At 41.8% G+C, this 23816-nt stretch overlaps 1 protein-coding gene across 6 annotated transcripts in view; it reads right to left on the reverse strand.

Annotated features, from left to right (window-relative positions):
• Positions 1 to 1634: 1634 nt before the first annotated feature.
• Positions 1635 to 23816, reverse strand: part of Dlic (dynein light intermediate chain) — a 98499-nt gene continuing 76317 nt past the window's right edge. For all 6 annotated transcript variants that reach the window (XR_011393706.1, XR_011393708.1, XR_011393707.1 and 3 more), the window contains one exon: positions 1635 to 4431. Coding sequence is in view for 1 of the 6 variants with exons in the window: in XM_070098241.1 (XP_069954342.1) it covers positions 4322 to 4431 (110 nt within the window). In the remaining 5 variants the exon portion in view is untranslated. The remainder of the gene's footprint in view (positions 4432 to 23816) is intronic.

Below are 23816 nucleotides of genomic sequence, written 5' to 3' on the forward strand. Positions count from 1 at the left end.
GAGGGGTATGGGTTATAGAGCACCTATGGGAAGTGGAGGTAATCAGTTTTCATCCAAGGAGACAGTAGTATACTGTGATGGAACTTTCGAGAGATATCAACCATCTTTAGTTCATTTGGCTAGCAAATTAGAGATGGACACCGACCTTGTGCCATCTATGAAGCACTAGATAATGTAACCAGACCTCAGACTCAGCTTAAAGCAGCTAAAAAACATGAAAACTATCAAAGAATTTCAAGTCAATGAAAGGTGGACTACAAGACAAATGAATGCCTTGCAAAATGCAGGCAATACTAAGGCTACTCTATCTAGCAAAGACAAATTAAACTGTACATGTAATAAAGGATTATTGCTCTATTACATTCATGAGAGAGCACTAAACCCATAAGGCATACAGTGCCTGGGAGAATAACAGGTGATCCTATTTGATTCAAAGAAATGGGAGATCAGGTTCAATTCCTTGGATCAAGAGCCCATCACTGGTATCAAGAAATCCCCTGCAAGGAGATTTACTTAACATGTAAAATAAAAATATAATAGCCTTAATTAGAATTATATTCTTGGGAAGAGCTAAATCCACAGAGGGTCACACAGCACCTGGGGGATTAATCAGGTTTTATTCAAGGAAGGGGAATGTAGCTTCCACTCCTTGAATCATGAGCCCTTTCAACAGAATCAAGAGTACTTGTGTAGTTCAGCTGGGCTTGTGAGGTCTCTAGGGAGACCTAGTTATATGGTCACCTTGCCTTGGCAAGTAGCTAAGCAGCCACGCCTTTTCAGCTTAAGTATCAGCTCCTTTGTTCGTCACTGGCGTCAGATCTCGTCGTCACGTCATAACACGTGGTGCACACCTCATTGTGGAGGGTGCGTGGACCACCATATAGGCCCAAGGAAGAGCATGATTGAGGGACTTTGAGCAGAGCTGTTGCTGTGTGCAGAGCACTGAGCAGGAGACTTCGAGCGGAGCTGCTGATGTGAGCAGAGCTCGGGAGACGGTTGCTGGAGAGTCGAGCGGAGCTCTGGCCTGTGAACAGAGCTGAGCGGGAGTGTCTCTGGAGAAGACTGTTGGAGACATTGGACAGAGTACTGACTTCGAGCAGTACTTGTGCTGTGTATGTCTTGGGACCTGTGGCTTAGTTCCTGTGGTGAACTGTCCTCTGATCTATATTGTAAGTTACATTAATTTTTGCCAAGTTGATTGTATTCCCTGTCTCACTGCTTATGTGTACCACCCCATTTATCTAAACCACAATAATGTTCTCCCAAATATATTATTGTACACGGACTTAATAATAAACTGTGTTTGAGTAGAATAGTAATATTCACTGTCCCCGTTATTTGCTCTTTTATTCATTATTTTATTTCAAGTAGCGAGAGGGTGAGTAGTGTGGTGGGTAGAGTAATGAGAGGTGAAGATGTAGTCACCAGTGACCTCACATTACCTACCTCCGCTAATCATCTCTCCTACCACCTCGCCTGCCTGTCCACTGCCTACATAATCCCTTACTCCCATATTCCCCAATTATTCCCCCCTTTACATTCCATTACCCCTCCCCTACATGACATACTCCATCCCACTTGAGTCAATAGATACTTTGCACAATTCATTAAAGATATGCTAGGAAAACAATATATGAAGTTATCACAAATTTTATATTTCCATATTTTTACAATTCACTACTATGGCAAATGAAAAATAGATCTATAATACAAAGAAAAATTTCTTCAGCTAATATTTGATAAAAAAAATTACAAATGCTATTACTTTAGCAACAAAACTTTTTCCAATGTAAAACCCGCATTTTTGTCCAGATGATCGCCCTGGCTCTATATTCACTGCATAACAAAAGTTAAATTAGAATTATGAAGTGTTGAAAATTCCCATCAAATTATAACATGATCTTGATAAATATATTCTGTTTCCTAACTGGCAATAAACAGCTCATTGCTAAAGTATTCTATCTTAATTAAGTCAAATTAGTTTTTAATCAGAGTATATTACATAAATAATCAAGACAACCCATAATAGTCAGCAGTTTTATTCAGTGGCAAAGTATGAATTTCAAAGGAAAAATAGCGATTCCTCAACCTCGGGTTTGTCTATACCTTTGAAGATGGTAGGTATTTAATGAAGTACTGTTGCCAACATACTCATTAGTAAGATTCTGCTTGATCTGGTTAATAAAGCTGAACTTCTGAAGGCCTAACAAGCACATAAACCTTACCAAATTATAAAATATCTGCATTCATTATTGTGTCTGCCTTGCACGAGTATACTTCATTTGCTAACCAGTATTAAGCTATGCCAGCTCAATACTTGGTTTTAAATGAAGTTCTGCCTGGCAAGCATTCTGCCTTCAACCTTCCCAAAGAAAACAATTACCTTCCAAATTATTTTATCTTGATTTTAAAGCAAACAATATATTAGAAATCTATTAAAAGTAACAAAATTAACATTTACTGATTTATTTTCACTGGTGAAATGTTTTTGAGACCAACAATATAGCCATTGATTAAAGCTTCTACAAACAATTCCAAACACCCTTTCTTTACATTAACTTACCTCAACAGCCCAAATATACAATTACAGCTGGACTTAACAGAATGACAGTTAATAGAAGAAATATACATGGGAAAAATAATGTTGAAAGGCAAGGATATATACATATACATATTTCTTCATTAAGCTTTGGCATTGAGGTTAAACTTGGATGTACTAGAAACCTGAAATATCATCATCCCTTCATATACAACTTCAGGTATCTTATTCTTGTCTGGATAACTGTTTGACTGTTATAACACCAAAGATGGTGAGGATAAATTTTGTTACATTCCAACAGGTGGTAAATAATTAAGGCCAAATACACAACGACCAGCTCTTCAAAACTGATGATACAAGCCGAGCTTCATAATATAAATAATTTATTACATTACCACCAAATAACACAAGTCTTACACTTTCCTAACCTTTATTCATGGCAACATTAAGTCAGTTAAATGACCTGCCAGAAATCAAGGATACAAGAGTAAAATCAGACTACATTTTTAAGTTTCCTATCACAGTTGATTATGGACCAAATCTAAACCAGTCGCATCTTGTATCGTTCATCTTTTTTAAATCTTCAAAGCCTCTCAAATAAAAATTTGGCAGCATTAAATGATTTAAACTTACAGTTTGCACTATGATTATGTTATACATCCCAATGCATTTTCTCAGTTTCCATCCATAATATATAAACAAACATGAAAAGGTATCTTGCAAATGAAGCCTCAAGAGACTATTAGATAGTAAATCCAACCTTTAGTATGACAACTTACAGACGAGATTGAATTTTTATCCATGTTAGTCCCAGAATTAGTGAAAAAATGTCAAATTATGATCTTCATTTCTCATGTAATATAAAAGGAAAGGAAACTTAAGACAAAAATTACTAAGGCAACAGATGCTATGCCATAGTGAAAGCATATGGACTGCCAGTCAGAAATAATCACATAAATACTCCTGAGTAGCTAATTTAATCATGCGACTAAAATTTATCTTTTATAATATACATAAATCTCTCTCTCACTGGTGTTGCATATACAGGGCTCAAAATTAAGAGCCCTACGAGTGATAAGCTTTTGAGATATACACATTAGGGTCACAAGCATCATAGTCCAGTAATAACAGCAAGGAAGCAAGTGTTTATAAAATTAACAAATAAATAAGAAAATATGATACAAGACACACACACCCATCAATTTTCCCCCCCACCCCCACCCCCCCTTTCATGGGTTGCCGCACTTGCTCCTTGTGGCTGCTAGAACCTCCCTGCACAGCCGGGGTGATGCAGTGCCAGTAATGTCTGGCACATACATGCTATGCTACTTTCTCACACACCAGAACTTGACCACTACTGATAAACGGACGCTAAACTCCTGTGGATGTGACAAGCTCCGAGGCACACTGCTTTATTAAAGGTCACAGTAATACTAAGCAGAAATTGCTTTAGAAGTCTCTTGAAATGTCTTTATACAACATTTTAGCTGCTAATTAGTTGTATACTTTCAGGATGGTACCTTTAAAAGGTAAGAATTAAATAGCATTTAATCATAGAAAGGAATGAAAAGCTACCCATATTATACCTCAAATACGAGGGTTCGCACCCGAGACCAGGACACTTCTGGCTGGTAATAACCAGACAGGCATCCAACTGCCTCATGCTTAGGATGCCACTCGCTGCACTGCCTATTGGCCACTACAGTACACCTCATACAGTCAGGCTGGGGCACCAGAACATCATTCCTTAGCACAGTAAATAATAACGGTAATAAACGAGAGTCAACATTCAGAGGAGTTGTTTGTCTCTGTAGAATTATTTGGTGTTGGTTTCTTGGATCGTGTCAACCGGTCTAATTCTGCAGCAGCATCAGACCGCATAGCAGCTTTATCTGTAAATGCAAGACAAACTTAAGCTAATTTAAGAAATAATAAAAATCACAATGCTCATTTTATAAGTACAGAATGTAAAATGTATCTAAGATGATGACTAACAATTTGCAAGTTATAAAGTCTATATAGGCACAAGTAAAATAAAAAAAAATGGAGTGAAACACAATATCAGAAATCCATGCAATCCCTGACATTTGTACTTATATTCAAATGTTTTGTAAGATAGTGTCCATCAAAGGTTTAGTTTTTAACTTAAAATGATATGCAAAGGAAACAAGTTGTCATGCCTATTTTGGAAATGATGCTTTCCATTCGGCATGTTACAGCTCATGGAATGGTCTGCAGTTTAGTTTAAGCTCTACAAAATGCAGTACAGTAAAATTAAATACCACAGCTTTGCTTTTATTATCAATTACAAATAGCTGACACTGAGATGGAGACAGGATTGTGACTGACAAGAAGCTAAACAGACTGGCAGGTAAGTCACAGCACTCAAAGAAGATGAGCAACTCTCCTGATTTGTTCTTTGATAACCTTGCAGTAACAAAGAGGGGAGAAAAGAAAGAAGTGTTTTCACAAAGGTTAGGTCTATACAGGAGTCAACTGTAAAGGCTAAAATCCTCAACAGTGTACAACAGAGACTGAGAATGGGTGGACATTAATTCCCCAATGCAAATTTAGTTGGTAATAGAAAAATCCATCACAATCTGTAAATACACAAGGGTATAAATTTTTTTTTCAACAAGTCGGCCGTCTCCCACCGAGGCAGGGTGACCCAAAAAAGAAAGAAAATCCCCAAAAAGAAAATACTTTCATCATCATTCAACACTCACCTCACTCACACAATCACTGTTTTTACAGAGGTGCTCAGAACACAACAGTTTAGAAGCATATATATGTATAACGATACACAACATATCCCTCCAAACTGCCAATATCGCAAACCCCTCCTTGAAAGTGCAGGCATTGTACTTCCTATTTCCAGGACTCAAGCCCGGCTATAAAAAATAACCGGTTTCCCTGAATCACTTCACTAAATATTACCCTGATCACACTCCAACAGATCATCAGGTTCCAACTACCATTCGTCTTCATTCACTCCTATCTAACACGCTCACGCACGCTTGCTGAAAGTCCAAGCCCCTCGCCCACAAAACCTCCTTTACCCCAATCCCTCCAACTTTCTCGAGGACGACCCCTACCCCACCTTCCTTTCCCTACAGACTTTTACGCTTTCTATGTCATTCTACTTTGATCCATTCTCTCTAAATGACCAAACCACCTCAACAACCCCTCTTCAGCCCTCTCACTAATACTTTTATTAACTCCACACCTTCTCTTAATTTCCACACTCCGAATTTTCTGCACAATATTTTCACTACACATTGCCCTTAGACAGGACATCTCCACTGCCTCCAACCGCCTCCTTGCTGCAGTATTTACAACCCAAGCTTCACACCCATATAAGAGTGTTGGTATCACTATACTTTCATACATTCCCTTCTTTGCCTCCATAGATAACATTTTTTGTCTCCACCTACACCTCAACGTACCACTCGCCTTTTTTCCTTCATTAACTCTATGATGAACCTCATCCTTCATAAATCTGTCCGCTGACACGTCAACTCCCAAATATCTGAAAATTCACTTCTTCCATACCCCTCCTCCCCAATTTGATATCCAATTTTTCTTTATCTAAATCCTTCATTGCCTTACTCTTTTCTATGTTCACTTTCAACTTTCTACCTTTACACACACTCCCAAACTTGTCCACTAACCTTCGCAATTTTTCTTTAGAACCTCCCCATAAGCACAGTATCATCAGCAAAAAGTAACTGTGTCAATTCCCATTTTGTATTTGATTCCCCATAATTTAATCCCACCCCTCTCCCGAACACCCTATCATTTACTTCTTTTACAACCCCATCTATAAATATATTAAACAACCACGGTGACATTACAAATCCCTGCCTAAGACCTACTTTTACCGAGAAGTAGTCTCCCTCTCTTCTACACACCCTAACCTTAGCCTCACTATTATTATTTTTATTATCACACTGGTCGATTCCCACCAAGGCAGGGTGGCCCGAAAAAGAAAAACTTTCACCATCATTCACTCCATCACTGTCTTGCCAGAAGGGTGCTTTACACTACAGTTTTTAAACTGCAACATTAACACCCCTCCTTCAGAGTGCAGGCACTGTACTTCCCATCTCCAGGACTCAAGTCCGGCCTGCCGGTTTCCCTGAATCCCTTCATAAATGTTACTTTGCTCACACTCCAACAGCACGTCAAGTATTAAAAACCATTTGTCTCCATTCACTCCTATCAAACACGCTCACGCATGCCTGCTGGAAGTCCAAGCCCCTTGCACACAAAACCTCCTTTACCCCCTCCCTCCAACCCTTCCTAGGCCGACCCCTACCCCGCCTTCCTTCCACTACAGACTGATACACTCTTGAAGTCATTCTGTTTCGCTCCATTCTCTCTACATGTCCGAACCACCTCAACAACCCTTCCTCAGCCCTCTGGACAACAGTTTTGGTAATCCCGCACCTCCTCCTAACTTCCAAACTACGAATTCTCTGCATTATATTCACACCACACATTGCCCTCAGACATGACATCTCCACTGTCTCCAGCCTTCTCCTCGCTGCAACATTCATCACCCACGCTTCACACCCATATAAGAGCGTTGGTAAAACTATACTCTCATACATTCCCCTCTTTGCCTCCAAGGACAAAGTTCTTTGTCTCCACAGACTCCTAAGTGCACCACTCACTCTTTTTCCCTCATCAATTCTATGATTCACCTCATCTTTCATAGACCCATCCGCTGACACGTCCACTCCCAAATATCTGAATACGTTCACCTCCTCCATACTCTCTCCCTCCAATCTGATATTCAATCTTTCATCACCTAATCTTTTTGTTATCCTCATAACCTTACTCTTTCCTGTATTCACCTTTAATTTTCTTCTTTTGCACACCCTACCAAATTCATCCACCAATCTCTGCAACTTCTCTTCAGAATCTCCCAAGAGCACAGTGTCATCAGCAAAGAGCAGCTGTGACAACTCCCACTTTGTGTGTGATTCTTTATCTTTTAACTCCACGCCTCTTGCCAAGACCCTCGCATTTACTTCTCTTACAACCCCATCTATAAATATATTAAACAACCACGGTGACATCACACATCCTTGTCTAAGGCCTACTTTTACTGGGAAAAAATTTCCCTCTTTCCTACATACTAACTTGAGCCTCACTATCCTCGTAAAAACTCTTCACTGCTTTCAGTAACCTACCTCCTACACCATACACTTGCAACATCTGCCACATTGCCCCCCTATCCACCCTGTCATACGCCTTTTCCAAATCCATAAATGCCACAAAGACCTCTTTAGCCTTATCTAAATACTGTTCACTTATATGTTTCACTGTAAACACCTGGTCCACACACCCCCTACCTTTCCTAAAGCCTCCTTGTTCATCTGCTATCCTATTCTCCGTCTTATTCTTAATTCTTTCAATTATAACTCTACCATACACTTTACCAGGTACACTCAACAGACTTATCCCCCTATAATTTTTGCACTCTCTTTTATCCCCTTTGCCTTTATACAAAGGAACTATGCATGCTCTCTGCCAATCCCTAGGTACCTTACCCTCTTCCATACATTTATTAAATAATTGCACCAACCACTCCAAAACTATATCCCCACCTGCTTTTAACATTTCTATCTTTATCCCATCAATCCCGGCTGCCTTACCCCCTTTCATTTTACCTACTGCCTCACGAACTTCCCCCACACTCACAACTGGCTCTTCCTCACTCCTACAAGATGTTATTCCTCCTTGCCCTATACACGAAATCACAGCTTCCCTATCTTCATCAACATTTAACAATTCCTCAAAATATTCCCTCCATCTTCCCAATACCTCTAACTCTCCATTTAATAACTCTCCTCTCCTATTTTTAACTGACAAATCCATTTGTTCTCTAGGCTTTCTTAACTTGTTAATCTCACTCCAAAACTTTTTCTTATTTTCAACAAAATTTGTTGATAACATCTCACCCACTCTCTCATTTGCTCTCTTTTTACATTGCTTCACCACTCTCTTAACCTCTCTCTTTTTCTCCATATACTCCTCCCTCCTTGCATCACTTCTACTTTGTAAAAACTTCTCATATGCTAACTTTTTCTCCCTTACTACTCTCTTTACATCATCATTCCACCAATCGCTCCTCTTCCCTCCTGCACCCACTTTCCTGTAACCACAAACTTCTGCTGAACACTCTAACACTCCATTTTTAAACCTACCCCATACCTCTTCGACCCCATTGCCTATGCTCTCATTAGCCCATCTATCCTCCAATAGCTGTTTATATCTTACCCTAACTGCCTCCTCTTTTAGTTTATAAACCTTCACCTCTCTCTTCCCTGATGCTTCTATTCTCCTTGTATCCCATCTACCTTTTACTCTCAGTGTAGCTACAACTAGAAAGTGATCTGATATATCTGTGGCCCCTCTATAAACATGTACATCCTGAAGTCTACTCAACAGTCTTTTATCTACCAATACATAATCCAACAAACTACTGTCATTTCGCCCTACATCATATCGTGTATACTTATTTATCCTCTTTTTCTTAAAATATGTATTACCTATAACTAAACCCCTTTCTATACAAAGTTCAATCAAAGGGCTCCCATTATCATTTACACCTGGCACCCCAAACTTACCTACCACACCCTCTCTAAAAGTTTCTCCTACTTTAGCATTCAGGTCCCCTACCACAATTACTCTCCTTAGCCTCACTATCCTCATAAAAACTCAGTACAGTGGACCCCCGGTTAACGATATTTTTTCATTCCAGAAGCATGTTCAGGTGCCAGTACTGACCTAATTTGTTCCCATAAGGAATATTGTGAAGTAGATTAGTCCATTTCAGACCCCCAAACATACACGTACAAACGCACTTACATAAATACACTTACATAATTGGTCGCATTGGGAGGTGATCGTTATGCGGGGGTCCACTGTATTTAGTAACTTACCACCTATTCCATATACTTGCAACATCTGCCACATTGCTCCCCTATCCACTTTATCATATGCCTTTTCTAAATCATCCATAAATGCAATAAAAACTTCCCTACCTTTATCTAAATACTATTCACATATATGTTTCAATGTAAACACTTGATCTACACATCCCCTACCCACTCTAAAACCACCTTGCTCATCTGCAATTCTACATTCTGTCTTACCTCTAATTCTTTCAATAATAACCCTACCATACACTTTTCCTGGTATACTCAGTAAATTTTTATTTTTTATTATCACACTGGCCGATTCCCACCAAGGCAGGGTGGCCCCAAAAAAAAGAAAAACTTTCACCATCATTCACTCCATCACTGTCTTGCCAGAAGGGTGCTTTGCACTACAGTTTTTAAACTGCAACATTAACACCCCTCCTTCAGAGTGCAGGCACTGTACTTCCCATCTCCAGGACTCAAGTCCGGCCTGCCGGTTTCCCTGAACCCCTTCATAAATGTGACTTTGCTCACACTCCAACAGCACGTCAAGTATTAAAACCATTTGTCTCCATTCACTCCTATCAAACACGCTCACGCATGCCTGCTGGAAGTCCAAGCCCCTCGCACACAAAACCTCCTTTACCCCCTCCCTCCAACCTTTCCTAGGCCGACCCCTACCCCGCCTTCCTTCCACTACAGACTGATACACTCTTGAAGTCATTCTGTTTCGCTCCATTCTCTCTACATGTCCGAACCACCTCAACAACCCTTCCTCAGCCCTCTGGACAACAGTTTTGGTAATCCCGCACCTCCTCCTAACTTCCAAACTACGAATTCTCTGCATTATATTCACACCACACATTGCCCTCATTATCATTATTATAATCAAAAAGAAGCGCTAAGCCACAAGGACTATACAGCGCTGCAGGGCAGGAAGGAAGCGAGGGCATCAGGTGGCAAAAGGGAGATGGATGAGTAATAGGTTATGGATAACAGCGGGGTAATGGATGGTGAAAGGGTAAAGGGCAGCAAGAGACTGAACTAGAAAGGACCGAGGGGAGTGCGAAAAGTATCATCAGAGTTTGTGGAGTAAATCAGTCGTTGTCAAGAAGTCAATGAGAGAGTCAGGATTAAAGGAGGGTCCATCAGCAAGAAGGGAAGGTAAAGAGAGAGTAGTAGAACGAAGACGACGTTGGAGGTAAATTCTGCGGGCTCGTTGATAGAGAGGGCAGTCTAACAGAATGTGGCTAATCGATACTGGAACTTGACACTGCTCACAGAGAGGAACAGGGTGCCTCTCCATGAGATACCCATGAGTAAGACGAGTGTGGCCAATGCGAAGGCGGGAGAGAGTGGTCCCCCAACCTCGGCACTGATGACAAGAAGACGGCCAGTAACCTATGCTCGGTTTAATAGAATGAAGTTTGTTACTGAGCAGAGTTGACCAACGTTGTTGCCAACGGGTGCGAAGGTGGGTAGCTATTTGCAGCAAAATAGTCCAGAAATGGAACACCTCTATAGGAAATTGGTAGGTCATGTACTGCTGACCGCGCAGCAGTGTCTGCCTGTTCATTGCCCTGTACGTCGACATGACCAGGGACCCAACAAAAAACAATATCTTTATGTTTGGTAGAGATACGGCGTAGCCAAAGTTGGATACAGAGAACTAGGGGATGAGATGTATCAAATTTTCGTATAGCCTGTAGAGCACTAAGGGAGTCTGAGACTACTACAAATGATGACACAGGCATAGATGCGATACGAATAAGTGCTGCAAGAATGGCAAACAGTTCAGCAGTAAAAATGCTAGCTGAAGATAGTAAATGCCCCCGCACGACGCTGTCCGGAAACACTGCTGCGAATCCGACGCCGTCTGAAGACTTAGAGCCATCTGTGTACACAGCGGTGGCATGAGAATGGGAGTGGAAGTGATCAAGAAAAAGAGAGCGGGAAGCCACCGTAGGCAGTTGAGCTTTCGAGCAAGGAGTGAGAAAGAACAGACCCGAACAGCTGGAACTTCTCAGGGGGGTAGGGAAAAGTGAGATGCTACATGAACATATAAAGGTGGTAACTGAAGGGAAGACAAGAGTGAATGTAGGCGAAGAGAAAAGGGACGGAGCAAACAGGGGCGGCGAACGAATAAAGAATGTCTACTAATATCGGTGACCATTCTATAAATGGAAGGATTGTGTAGATCGTGAGAGCATACATAGTAGCGAAGGCAATGGGCATCACGGCGATCAGACAAGGATGGAACATTCGCTTCTGCATAGAGGCTCTCAACAGGGGAAGAGCGAAAAGCACCAAGGCACAAACGTAATCCTTGATGGATAGAGTTAAGGCTAGAGAGAATAGCAGGAGAGGCCGCGGAATAAATCTGGTCACCATAACCGAGTTTCGGTAAAACGAGGGCTGAATGTAGGCGAAGCAGAGTTCGACGATCAGCTCCCCAGGAAAGATGAGCAAGGGTTTTAAGAAGGTTTAGCCGGCTGTGACAAGTTGCCTTCAGAGAGGTAATGTGAGGTTTCCAGGATAACCTATGGTCAAAGAGAAGGCCTAGAAACCTGACTATCACGTTCGGGGATACGGGAGCCACAGAGATACAAAGGATGATCGGAGATAACAGAGCGTCTAGTGAAAGTAATTTGGTGAGTTTTGGTACTTGGAAATTTAAACCCATGCGTGGTGGCCCAAATAGAAACACGGTGGACCGCATGCTGGAGAGAAACTGCAATAAGATAACAGTCAGCGCCTGCACAAGCAATAGCGAAGTCATCAACATAGAGTGATGACCAAATATTGGGTGGAAGAACAGAGGCCAAATCATTTATAGCAAGGAGAAAAAGTGTTGTGCTTAGAACACATCCTTGAGGGACACCTTCAGCTTGGACGAAGTCCGGGGAAAGAACATTATTGACTCGAACACGGAAATGTCTGTCAGTTAAAAAGTTCTTAAGGAAGGATGGTAGATTGCCTCGGAGGCCTAAGGAATGGGCCTGGGCCAAAATATTATACCTCCAAGTTGTGTCATTTGCCTTCTCAAGGTCAAAAAATATGGCAATAACCGAGTGATTATTCGCAAAGGCATTACGAACATACGTATCCAAGCGCAGTAAGGGGTCTATGGTAGAACGACCCTTACGAAAGCCATATTGACTAGCGGAGAGACTGTTGTGTGTCTCTAAATACCACATTAAACGTCAATTTACGAGACGTTCCATCACTTTGCTAACTGCACTAGTAAGAGCGATGGGACGATAGTGGGAGGCATCATGTCCTGTAGTACCCGGTTTGCGGAAAGGGAGAACAATGGCAGATTTCCACAGCTGGGGAAGAACTCCTTGTGCCCAAATAAGATTGAAGAGGTGTAAGAGGACTACAAGGGCTGACCGATGTAAATGTTGTAACATACGAATATGAATGTCGTCAGGCCCAGCTGCCGTTGATCGGCAAGCCGAGAGCGTTGCCTCTAGTTCTTGAAGTGTAAAAGGCACATTATACTGTTCTTCTCTGAGAGAAGAAAAGTCCAAGGGTACTAACTCTCTGGCAGACTTTGAGGAAAGAAAAGAGGGGCATAGATGGAGCCCTCGGGAAATATGGACCAGATGTGTGCCAAGTTCAATGGCAACGTCGAGAGGGTTTGCTACATCAACACCAGCGACCCGTAGAACAGGAGCCGGGTCAGGAGAGTATTTACCACTCAATTTCCTCACTTTTTTCCAGACTGCACTCATAGAAGAAGCAGAGGTGATGGTGGAAACAGTCTCGCCAACAAGTGCATTTAGCTTCACGGATGACACGGCGAGTGATCGCACGCTTCTGCTTAAAATCAAGAAGTCTCTCAGCGGTTCTATTGTACCGGTACCTGCCCCATGCAGCGCGTTTCAAATGTACTGCGCGAGCACAAGCAGGAGACCACCAAGGCACGCACTTCTGAGAATGCCTGCCTGAGGTTTGGGGTATAGAATGAGAAGCTGCGGTATAAACTGATGTCGAGAAGATGTGTAGGAGCTCATCAATGGAGGATGAAGAAGGAACCTCACTAAAAGCAGTGAGGTGTGAGTAAAGTTCCCAATTTGCCCGATCAAATTGCCAGCGAGGGCTACGGAAAGGTGGTGAATAGGAAGGAGAAGTAAGAATGATTGGAAAATGATCGCTGTCATGTAAGTCTGGTAGAACAGACCAGGTGAAGTCTAGTGCAGTGGAGGAAGAGCAGACTGATAGATCGATGCAAGAGAGGGTATGAGTACGAGGATCAAAATGGGTGGGAGTACCCGTATTTAAAACATGGAGGGGGTGAGAGGCGAGAAAAGCCTCCAACTGGATGCCACGTGAGTCACGATGAGACCCCCCCCAGAGGAAATGATGGGCATTAAAATCACCAAGTAACAGAAGTGGTGGTGGTAAGGATGAAACAAGAAAGGCAAAGTCTGGGATAGAAAATGCTCGAGAAGGAGAGATATATAAAGAACATATTGTAAACCACTTATTCAAGTGGATACGGGCTGCAGTGTAATGCAGCAAGGTATGGACAAATAGTTGACAGTACGGAATATCATTGCATAGAAGAAGGGCACTTTCATTAAAGGTCCCATCTGAGAAAGGATCCGAAGAATACAATAAATTATAGCCTGAGATAGGTTGGAAAACAGCCGAGTGTAATTTTGGTTCTTGTAAGCAAGCACCAACAGGGGAAAACCTGGAAAGCAACATCTGAAGCTCACCCCGATTACCCCTGAGGCCGCGTATATTCCACTGTAAATAGGCCATGATTGGCGATGAAGAAAATACCAGGAATCTGTAGGTAAAGGCACCTACGGACTAGAGGGGTTAGAAAAGTCAACGTGTGGTGGCATTGGAAGACGTTCAAGCAGCGAAGGAACGGAGCGTTGCGAAGAATGGGGTTGTGAAGATGGAGGAGAGGGAAGAGAAGGAACAGGAAGTGAATCAGTCCATTGAAGGTTTAGTCTCTGCAATATATTCTGAAATGGCTTCAAGTGTTTCTGAATTCAAAGATGTATGGGAGACCATATTGGAGATAGAAGGAGGAGGGTGAGTAAAGATTGGGACAGTAATGGACTGTACCAAAGTAGAGGGGGAGGGAAGAGTGTAAGGGACTGGAGATGAAGTGTGGGGGGGACAGAAGAGACAGAAACCTGGGAGGTGGCAGAAGAGGGAGAAACTTGGGAGGGGACGGGGGTGGAAGGCATAGTACGAGGAGGAGGGTGAATCTCCACACTTGTAATAGAGCCAGAGAGAGGGGAAGAACTAGGTACAGAGACTGGAAAGGTAAAGTGTGGAGGTGGAAGAAGGGAAGGAAGGGGCAAAGAAGATTTGAGCAATGTGGATTTTTTGGACTTCTGAGAAGTAGAGGGGCGATTGGTATTAGGTGTCGTACGAGGTCTTGTCGATACTGGGGCTTGTGAGGAAGGACGCGAAGATGTGAGAACAGACTGAGTTGTAGTCGGGACGTCAGAGCCAAGGACAGCAAAAGGATTAGATGCCGGAGTGGCTATGGGAGGGGTAACAACAGAGGAGGCTGCAGAAGATGGGACCCCAGAAGTAGGGGGATGTTTGGAAACACGAGAATAAGAAACACGGGGTAGTCTCCCTTGGAGGCGAAGATGAGTAACTGCCATAGCATAAGGGAGACCTTCTGCCTCTTTGAGGCAACGGATTTCACGTTCATTTAAGTAGACCTGGCAACGGCGGGAGTACAAAGGGTGAGCTTCATTACAATTAAGGCAAGATGGAGGTTGACTGCAAGATGTATTAGAATGGTCGTCGGCACCACAGACTGGGCATTCGGCCATAGATCTGCAATATTTCGCTGGGTGGCCAAAACGCCAGCAATTTCTACATTGTTGTGGTGTAGGTATCACCTTTCGAACTTGTAACCGATGTCCCACGACATATACAGAGGACGGGAGTTCTCGGCTGTCAAAAGTTAAACGAGCCACATTGCAAGGGTAACGTCTCCGCCCCCGGGCAGGAAGGACATAAGTGTCTACTTTGAGGATTGGGAGATCCTGGAGTTCCAGCTGTTCAAGAACGTCATTGCCACATGACTGGAAATTCTGTTGGACTATGGTATGGGGCAGAATGACAGTACCACTACAAGAATTGAGAGAAAGATGTTTTTCAATAGTGATAGGAGTAGTATCGATATTCGAAAGGAGAGAAAGATCATGAGCTCGGGTAGCATTCTGGACAGTGATGATGCGCGTACCGCTCTTGAGAGCATGAAATGAAATATCTCTACCAACATGACGCAGGAGCGCTTTGCCAATATTATGGTCAGAAAGGTAGGCAGAAGAAGAAGTCGGTCTTAAAGTAAAGAATTTAGTCCATTGTGTGGTCCGAAACTGAGCGTGGAGAGGGAGTGCTTGACGTGTCGGTCTTTTCCGAGTAGAATGGGAAGGTAAGGAAGGAGCATCATCAGGAGATTGACGTTGGCGTTTAGGAGTAGGACCGGAGTTGGTCCGGTGTGAAATGGGCGGGCGATTCGAAAACTGCCGTACCGTAGAGGGAGAAGCCGGAAGCATAGTCAAAGGAGAGCGGAGTTCAGACAAATCAAAGGAGTCAGTCGAAGCCCCGGTACCTGAAGCAGGCGAGGAAACAGCACCAGCAAGAGGTACAGGGGCATCAGGAGTGTCCGAAGAGTGGTCTAAACACAAGGCAGGGTCAGAATGGGGTGCGGTATCAAGAAGGGGCCCAGGGGTAGTGGGTTCATGGATTGGGTTCTCCATGGTTAGGTTACTCCTTTGCTTTTTGTTTTTAAGAAAAAAAAAGAAGAAAAGAAAATAAAAATAAAAAAAAAAAGAATAAAAAAAGGGGGGAGCGGGGAGGAATAGTTCCCAGGAAGAATGAAAGGGCTGGAAATCTCCCTCCACGCCCAAGAGGACCTCAGCACCACTAGTAGCGCAGATGCAGCATGGAACCCATGCCATACCCTACCCTTCATGCCAGTAAACCAGCAATCCGGGATAGCAACCTCACATCTGCCGAGCTACCTTGGTGGACAAAAGAGAGGGCGGCCGGATATCCGCCACAAAGCATACCTCCTTCGGCCACCACCCACGGAATCCGAAAGGTGGCTTCCAGAGATACACCCGTCGCCCGAAAGACACCCAAAGCTACTCCGGGATACCGGAGAGGGATCGAGACATCCCCAGGCGATCCAGATTCCACGGCAAACTATGCCACCGCCAAGAACCTCAACGAGGTTTTTGGCGTACTAGTACGTCAAAAACCCTGGGTCGTAAGCCGTGCTAGTACGGCTGAAACCCCCAAAGGGTTAAAGCCAGGACACCCAGCTTCTCATTCATAACGTCCACAATCGTCTCTTTATCATCCGCACAACATCCACGCACATTCGGACATCCCACTTTGACAATTTTCTCCTTTTTAGTAATTACAGGAAAAAGGGTTATTAGCCCATTGTTCCCGGCATTTTAGTTGACTTTTCAACACGCATGGCTTACGGAGGAAAGATTCTTATTCCATTTCCCCATGGATATAAAAGGTTAAGTAATAAGAACAAGAACTATTAAGATAAAATCAAAGAAAACTCAGATGAGTGTGTATAAATAAACGTGTACTTGTATTTGTAGTGTGACCTAAGTGTAAGAAGAAGTAGCAAGATGTACCTGTAATCTTGCATATTTATGACACCAACAAAAGACACCAGCAATCTTACCATCATGTAAAACAATTACAGGCTTTCGTTTTACACTCGCTTGGCAGGACGGTAATACCTCCCTGGGTGGGTGCTGTCTACCAACCTACTACCTATATCAACTTATCTGACAGAATTTACAATGCACATTGCATCAAGTGATTTGTGAAATGAGATGTAAAGGCAACAGTGCCAAAGCAAGTTTATAACTGCAGAACATCCACTGCATCACCTGGCAGGGCCATGAAAAAAAAATCTAATCAGGCTTTGAAGCATGAACCACACAATGCTCAAGGAAGTTAGCAAAGAAAAATGTCACACATATGGAAGGACCCCTTTCCATCCACAAAGAATTTTTTTTAACAAAGGCAATCTCCCGAGATAGAGTGATCCAGAAAAGAAAACACTTTCACCATCGTTCCATCACCATCTTACCACAGGTGTGCCAACACAACACTCATATTCCCGCCAATACTGCAATACAGTGGACCCTCGGTTATCGGCTGTTCCAGATATTGGCCAATTCAGATTTCAGCCACTTTTTTTTGGCCGAAATTTTATCCCAGATTTCGGCCGTCAACTCAGAAATTAGCCATATTGGACGCGTTCATCCCGCCACTCAGCTGCGTTCCTGAGTCGGTTTGGCTGTCTTTCTCAGAGAGTGAGGGAGATTTCGTGCATTCATCCAAACATTTCATTATAATCCTTTTTTTTTCCTGGGTGTTTATTGAGTGCAACTGCGAAATAAGCCACCATGGGCCCAAAGAAAGTTCCTAGAAAGTGAGAAACACGATGGCATTAAAAAAGTAATTGTAGCAAAGTACGAGAGTGGTGTACGTGTGCTCCAGCTTGCCAGGATGTATGGGAAATCCAAATCAACAATCACTTCCATCCTGGCAAAGAAAGTAGAAATCAAGGAAAGGGGTAAATATGCTAATGAAACAAAGGTCACCAATAATCGAAGATTTGGAGAAGTTATTGTTGGTGTGGATCAACGATAAACAATTAGCAGGAGATGGTGTTGTGGAGGCGATCATTTGTGAAAAGGCAAGGCAGTTGCATGTGGATCTCGTGAATAAAATGCCTGGAATGAGTGCTGCTGGTAGTGAATTTAGGGCCAACAAAGGCTGGTTTGAGTAATTTAAGGAGCGTAGTGGCATACACAGTATTTTAAGGCATGGCAAGGCTGCAAGTTCAGACAAATGTGCAGCTGAAGAATTCGTGCATGAATTCAAGGAGTACGTAGAGGCTGAAGGATTCCTACCCCGAAGAGAACCTACATCACGCAGGAGGAAAAGGCACTGCCAGGACGCAAGCCTATGAAGGATAGGCTTACTCTTTTGTTCTTTGGTAATGCTAGTGGGGATTTCAAAGTGAAGCCTTTACTGGTGTATCACTCTGAAAATCCCAGAGTGTTCAAGAAAAACAATGTCGTCAAGAGTAAATTGTGTGTGTTGTGGAAAGCTAATAATAAGGCATGGGTCGCAAGGCAAATTTTCATTGACTGGGTCCATGAAGTGCATGGCCCAAGTGTGAAAAAATACCTCCAGGAAAGTAAATTGCCACTCAAGTGCCTCCTGGTACTGGACAATGCTCCTGCTCATCCTCCAGATTTGGAAGACCATTTATTTAGGGACTTTCAGTTTTATAACAGTGAAGTTCCTGCCTCCTAACACCACAACTCTCATCCAGCCCATGGACTAGCAGGTCATTTCTAACTTAAAAAAAAAAACTACACGAAAACAATGTTTCAAAGGTGCTTTGAAGTGACCTGAGACACTAACTTGACTCTCAGCGAGTTCTGGAGGAATCACTTCCAGGACTCTCAACTCTGCTTGGAGAAAATTGAGGCCAGAATGTGTCCAAGAGAAGGATTTTGAAGGGTTAGAGGCTGACCCTTATGACCCTATGCCTGTTGTGGAATCTATTGTCTCTGGGGGGAGTCCATGGGGTTGATGTGAGTGGCCAAGATGTGGAAGAGTTGGTGGAGGACAGCAGGGAAGAGCTAACCACTGAAGAGCTGCAAGACCATCTGCAACAGCAACAGGAAATTGCTTTACAGGAGGAGAAGAGAGAGGGGAGAATGTGCCTTCTTCAGTGATTAAAGACATGTGTGCAAAGTGGAGTGAGTTGCAAAATGTTTAGTGACAAAACCTTGTCCCACTTCAGGCAAATCTTAAAGAGATGCCAGAAACAGACCTCTCCGGACAGTTCTTTGTGCAACAGGGATGCAGTGACTCAAGCTGGTCCTAGTGGCAGTAAAAGAAAAAGAAGGGAAGTAACCCCCAGAGAGGGCTCTGATACCTGAAGTCCTTATGGAGGGAGATTCCCCTTCCAATCAGTCCTCCCTCTCTCCTCCTCCCTGTCTTCCATAAGCCAACAAGTCTTCAATAAAGGTATGTAATAGTGATTTAGATGTTTATTTATTTATTTTATTTAGTTCTCATAGTTTTTTGTATGTAAAACTAGAGTTAATCTTTAAAAAATTTATTTTTTTTTTTTGTTAATATTTTTGGATGCCTGGAATGGATTAATTGTATTTACATTAATTCTTATGGGAAATACTATTTCGGTTTTTGGCCTTTTCGGATTTAGGCCGACCTTCTGGAACAGATTACAGCCGATAACCGAGGGTCCACTGTATTCCCTACCCCTGCTTAAGAGTGCTGACACTGTACTTCCCACCTCCAGGACTCAAATCTGGCTAACCAGTTTTCCTGAATCCCCTCATAAATTTATAATGCTTACAATCCAACAGCACATCAAGTTATAAGATCTACTTGCTTCCACTTACTCCTATCTAATACGTTCATACACGCTTGTTGGATGTCCAAACCCCTTGCAAACAAAACCACATTTACTCCCTCCCTCCAACCTTTCCTAGGACAACCCCTATCCTTCCTTCCCTCAAGTACAGATTTAAACACCCAAGTCATCCTATTTTGTTCCATCCTATCTAAATGTCAAACCACCTCAATAACCCCTCCTCAGATCTCTAGATAATACTTTTAGTAACCCCATACCACCTTCTGATCTCCAAACTACAAATTCTCTGCATAATATTCATAACACACATTGCCCTCAGGAGCAATGTCTGCCCCCTTCAGGCTGCAGCCTTTAAAACCCATGCTTCACACCCATTTAACCCTTAACCCTTAAACGGTCCAACGAGATTGACGTTCAAATTCGTAGTGCTACAAAAGTAGATCTACTTTTTTTTACATATTTTCAAATATAACAAAAAAAAATGTAGATAAAAGTTTTTTTTACACGTTTTCAAATGTAAAACAAAAAAGAAGATCTATATTTTTTTACATACTTTTAGATGTTGAAAACACATATGTGTGTGTTCACCTGTGCAGCACCCCTAATATTTTGAGAGAAAAAAAAAATTGGCTTTTTATAGGAAAAAAGAGCATGTGGTACCCAGGCATCCCCAATTTTTTTCATATGGCACACATTGAGTGCGCACACCCATTCTCTCACGTCTAGGCGACTCAGGCCTATCGTGCCAATGTTGAATGAATGACAAATGAAATGTATACATACGTTTAGGGCGCTACGCGAGAGAACGTATATATACGTTTGGACCGTTTAAGGGTTAAGAGTTGGTACTACTATACTCTCATTACCTTGCTCTTTCCTACATTCGCTTTTAATTTCCTTGTGTATACTATACTAAATTCATTCACCAACCTTTCTAACTTCTATTTAGAATCTTCTAAAAGCACTGTCATTGGCAAAAAGCAACTATGACAACTTTGAATTAGATTCTTTACCTTTTACTCCCACAACACCCTAGCATTTACTTTCCTCACAACCCCATCTATAAATATGTTAAACCATGATGACATAATGCATCCTTGTCAAAGGCCTACTTTCACTGAAATATAATCTCCCTCTCCTACATACCCTAACCTGAGCCTCACTATCCTCATAAAAACTCTTACCTGCTTTAAGTAACCTACAACCTATTCCATACACCTACAACATCTGCTAAATTTCTCCTCTATCCACTTTATCATATGCCTTTTCTAATTCCATAAATGCAACAAAAGACTTCCTAACCTTTATCTAGACACTGTCTGCTTACATGCTTAAATGTAAACACTTTGGCTACACATCCTCTAACCTTCATAAAACCTCTGTTAATTCTTTCAGTACAAATGTCCAAGTAGGGCAGATGATTAAGCAAGACCAGCAAAAAATCTGCTTTATTTCACTCCACTCGGCAAAGAAGCATGCAACCCATGGATGGCTGAAGTTTACAGTAGGTCCATCATCTAAGGAGTGGAAACAGGTGGCATACTGATCTCCATTCATAGACAAAGGTACAGTGCAGTGCAATCCATGGCATCCTGGGAGACCACAATCGTCCATAGCAAAGAGGTGTCTGGATATAAAGGAATTTTTCTGACACAAGATGAATATATCTCAACAGCACACATGCCACAGAGCAGCTGCCTGTTTATGGTTGCCTATGTATGCATCTTAACCTCAATAAACCATTTTTCTCTAGCAGGTACAGTGACAGGTACAGTACTGTATTTTGTGGAGTTATTAAAACACCACAAAATAACTTGAAACTAAACTTTGCTATATCTTTGCCCCTAAACTCTGAGCATACTATATATAAACCTGGCATCTTTCCTGTCTTAAAAGCTATACAGTAAATGTATAAATAACATGGTTTGGATGGACTTTACCAGGAGCCCTAGACATCCAGGATTTACAAATAATTCATGCAACATACAGCAGCAAATCTAATCAAGTCTGTTATTTATCTTGAGATCTTGGTAAGAAACTTGTAGAAACGTGCATCATGAGATGAGATACTGGGAAAAAATTAATGGAAGATGGGAAGTGTGGTGGATTACCACTTAGCAATCTGCATTATTATAATTATATTTAGAGGAAGCGTTAAACCAAAGGGGTCATACAGTGCCTAGGAAATGGGAGGCAATCCAGTTCAATCCAAGGAAGGGAAGAGACATCCAATTCCTTGGACCAAGGAATTGAATGCATCTTTCTCTCAGTGGAGATGACTCTGCAACAAGGGGTCAATTCAGGAAATTTATTAATACAAAACAATATGAATTGCAAAAGGTTTCCTGTATTAGAAATAAAAACAGAGTGAAGAACTGATGATGATTCCATTAATGTAAGTATATACAAGTTGTGAGACTATTCAATTTATGAAAACTTTTTTTTACTGGTTTACATTTTCAATTATTTTTCCATTCAAGTCACTCCCCTACCCAAACTTTTCTAAATGACCATAATACAGTGAAAGCCTAAACTGTGGTAGAAGGTCATGTTTTCTGCTCTAACTATAAAGGGGAATGTTTTCTACACTAAAAACTTATGGGCCTCTGAGAAATTCCTTAATTATTGTTACAACCAGAATACATTCCTATCTTACTTTACAACTTTATATGAGAGGAAAAGTTAAGAGTATACAGGAGGTTCCCAACATACAAACATCCTAGGTTTAACCACTGAAACTCACAACTGGAGCACTTAGGAGCAATTTAATATTTTAACACTAGTGAACTACAGCATATGCATACAAAATGTACTATTGTTTACTATAACTTATTTGCAAGTTGAGAAACTAGGAATGAAATGTGTAAATCAGGACCTCTTTTGTAGTTTCTGGTGTCCACTGTCAAAGAATTATATTATTAATATACATATTTAAAAAGGAGCACTCAACCCATAGGGGTTTCACAGCACAGTTGGGTTAGAAGAATAGTAGGGTTAGAAGAAAAGATGGGTCCGAGTGCAAAATCGGCGTCACAGGTGCTGCAATCAGAGTCTGCACTGAAGGCGAGACTCCATGAATTATTTTTATTATTAATTATTATATTCATGAAGAAAGTAAACCTGTAAGGATGATACAGCAGCTAGGAAATGGACACAATCAGGTCTGACATAATGAGAGGAAAGGTAACGAATTCCTTGGATCATAAATCCTTCATCTGCATCAAGAGACCTCTTTTAAAGTGCTAATACACTGAATATCAAAAGGTTTTATAAGCTGGGTGTGGGAACAGTTGAACTCCACTATTGAGGATTATTACTACCACTGTATTATGAAGTACAGTATTTGAAAACTAGCATTAAACCTAAATGGGTAATACTGCACAACAGTAATTAGGCAGTTTTGAACTCTGAGGAATGCTTTCACCATATACATATTCACTGCTCCTGGAAAAAAAAATAAGGAACAATAAAAACTACTAGCACTGGACTGGACATTAAGGGAGGAGTGGAAGCAAGAGTTAGCAAGGGTGAAAATTAATATCATAGCTGGTGGTGCCATAGCTAAGTTTCTGCTTATAAGTCATAGAAGCATTGCACTTTAAAGATAATGGCTTTCAGCAAAATCAGCGAGCCGTTTAACCGTCTCTTACATATATTTTAGTTTTGGGGGTTATTATTGCTTATGTATGTCTAAGTCTTAATCAGAGAGCCCTCAAAAAAGAGAATGCGTCAGTGTGGTGGGCACATACAGCATTTTTTAGATCTACCCCACACAGTGCATGATGGGAACAGCTGACCTCTGACCTTGTGTTTCAACTGAAACAGCAACTTACGGGTATTTTCTGAGGTGGTTTTCGTGTTTCTTTGGCTGCTTTTTTTCGTTAATAAACAGAACAGA

Source organism: Cherax quadricarinatus, chromosome 61 (assembly GCF_038502225.1).
Source record: "Cherax quadricarinatus isolate ZL_2023a chromosome 61, ASM3850222v1, whole genome shotgun sequence".
NCBI classification, from domain to species: domain Eukaryota; kingdom Metazoa; phylum Arthropoda; class Malacostraca; order Decapoda; family Parastacidae; genus Cherax; species Cherax quadricarinatus.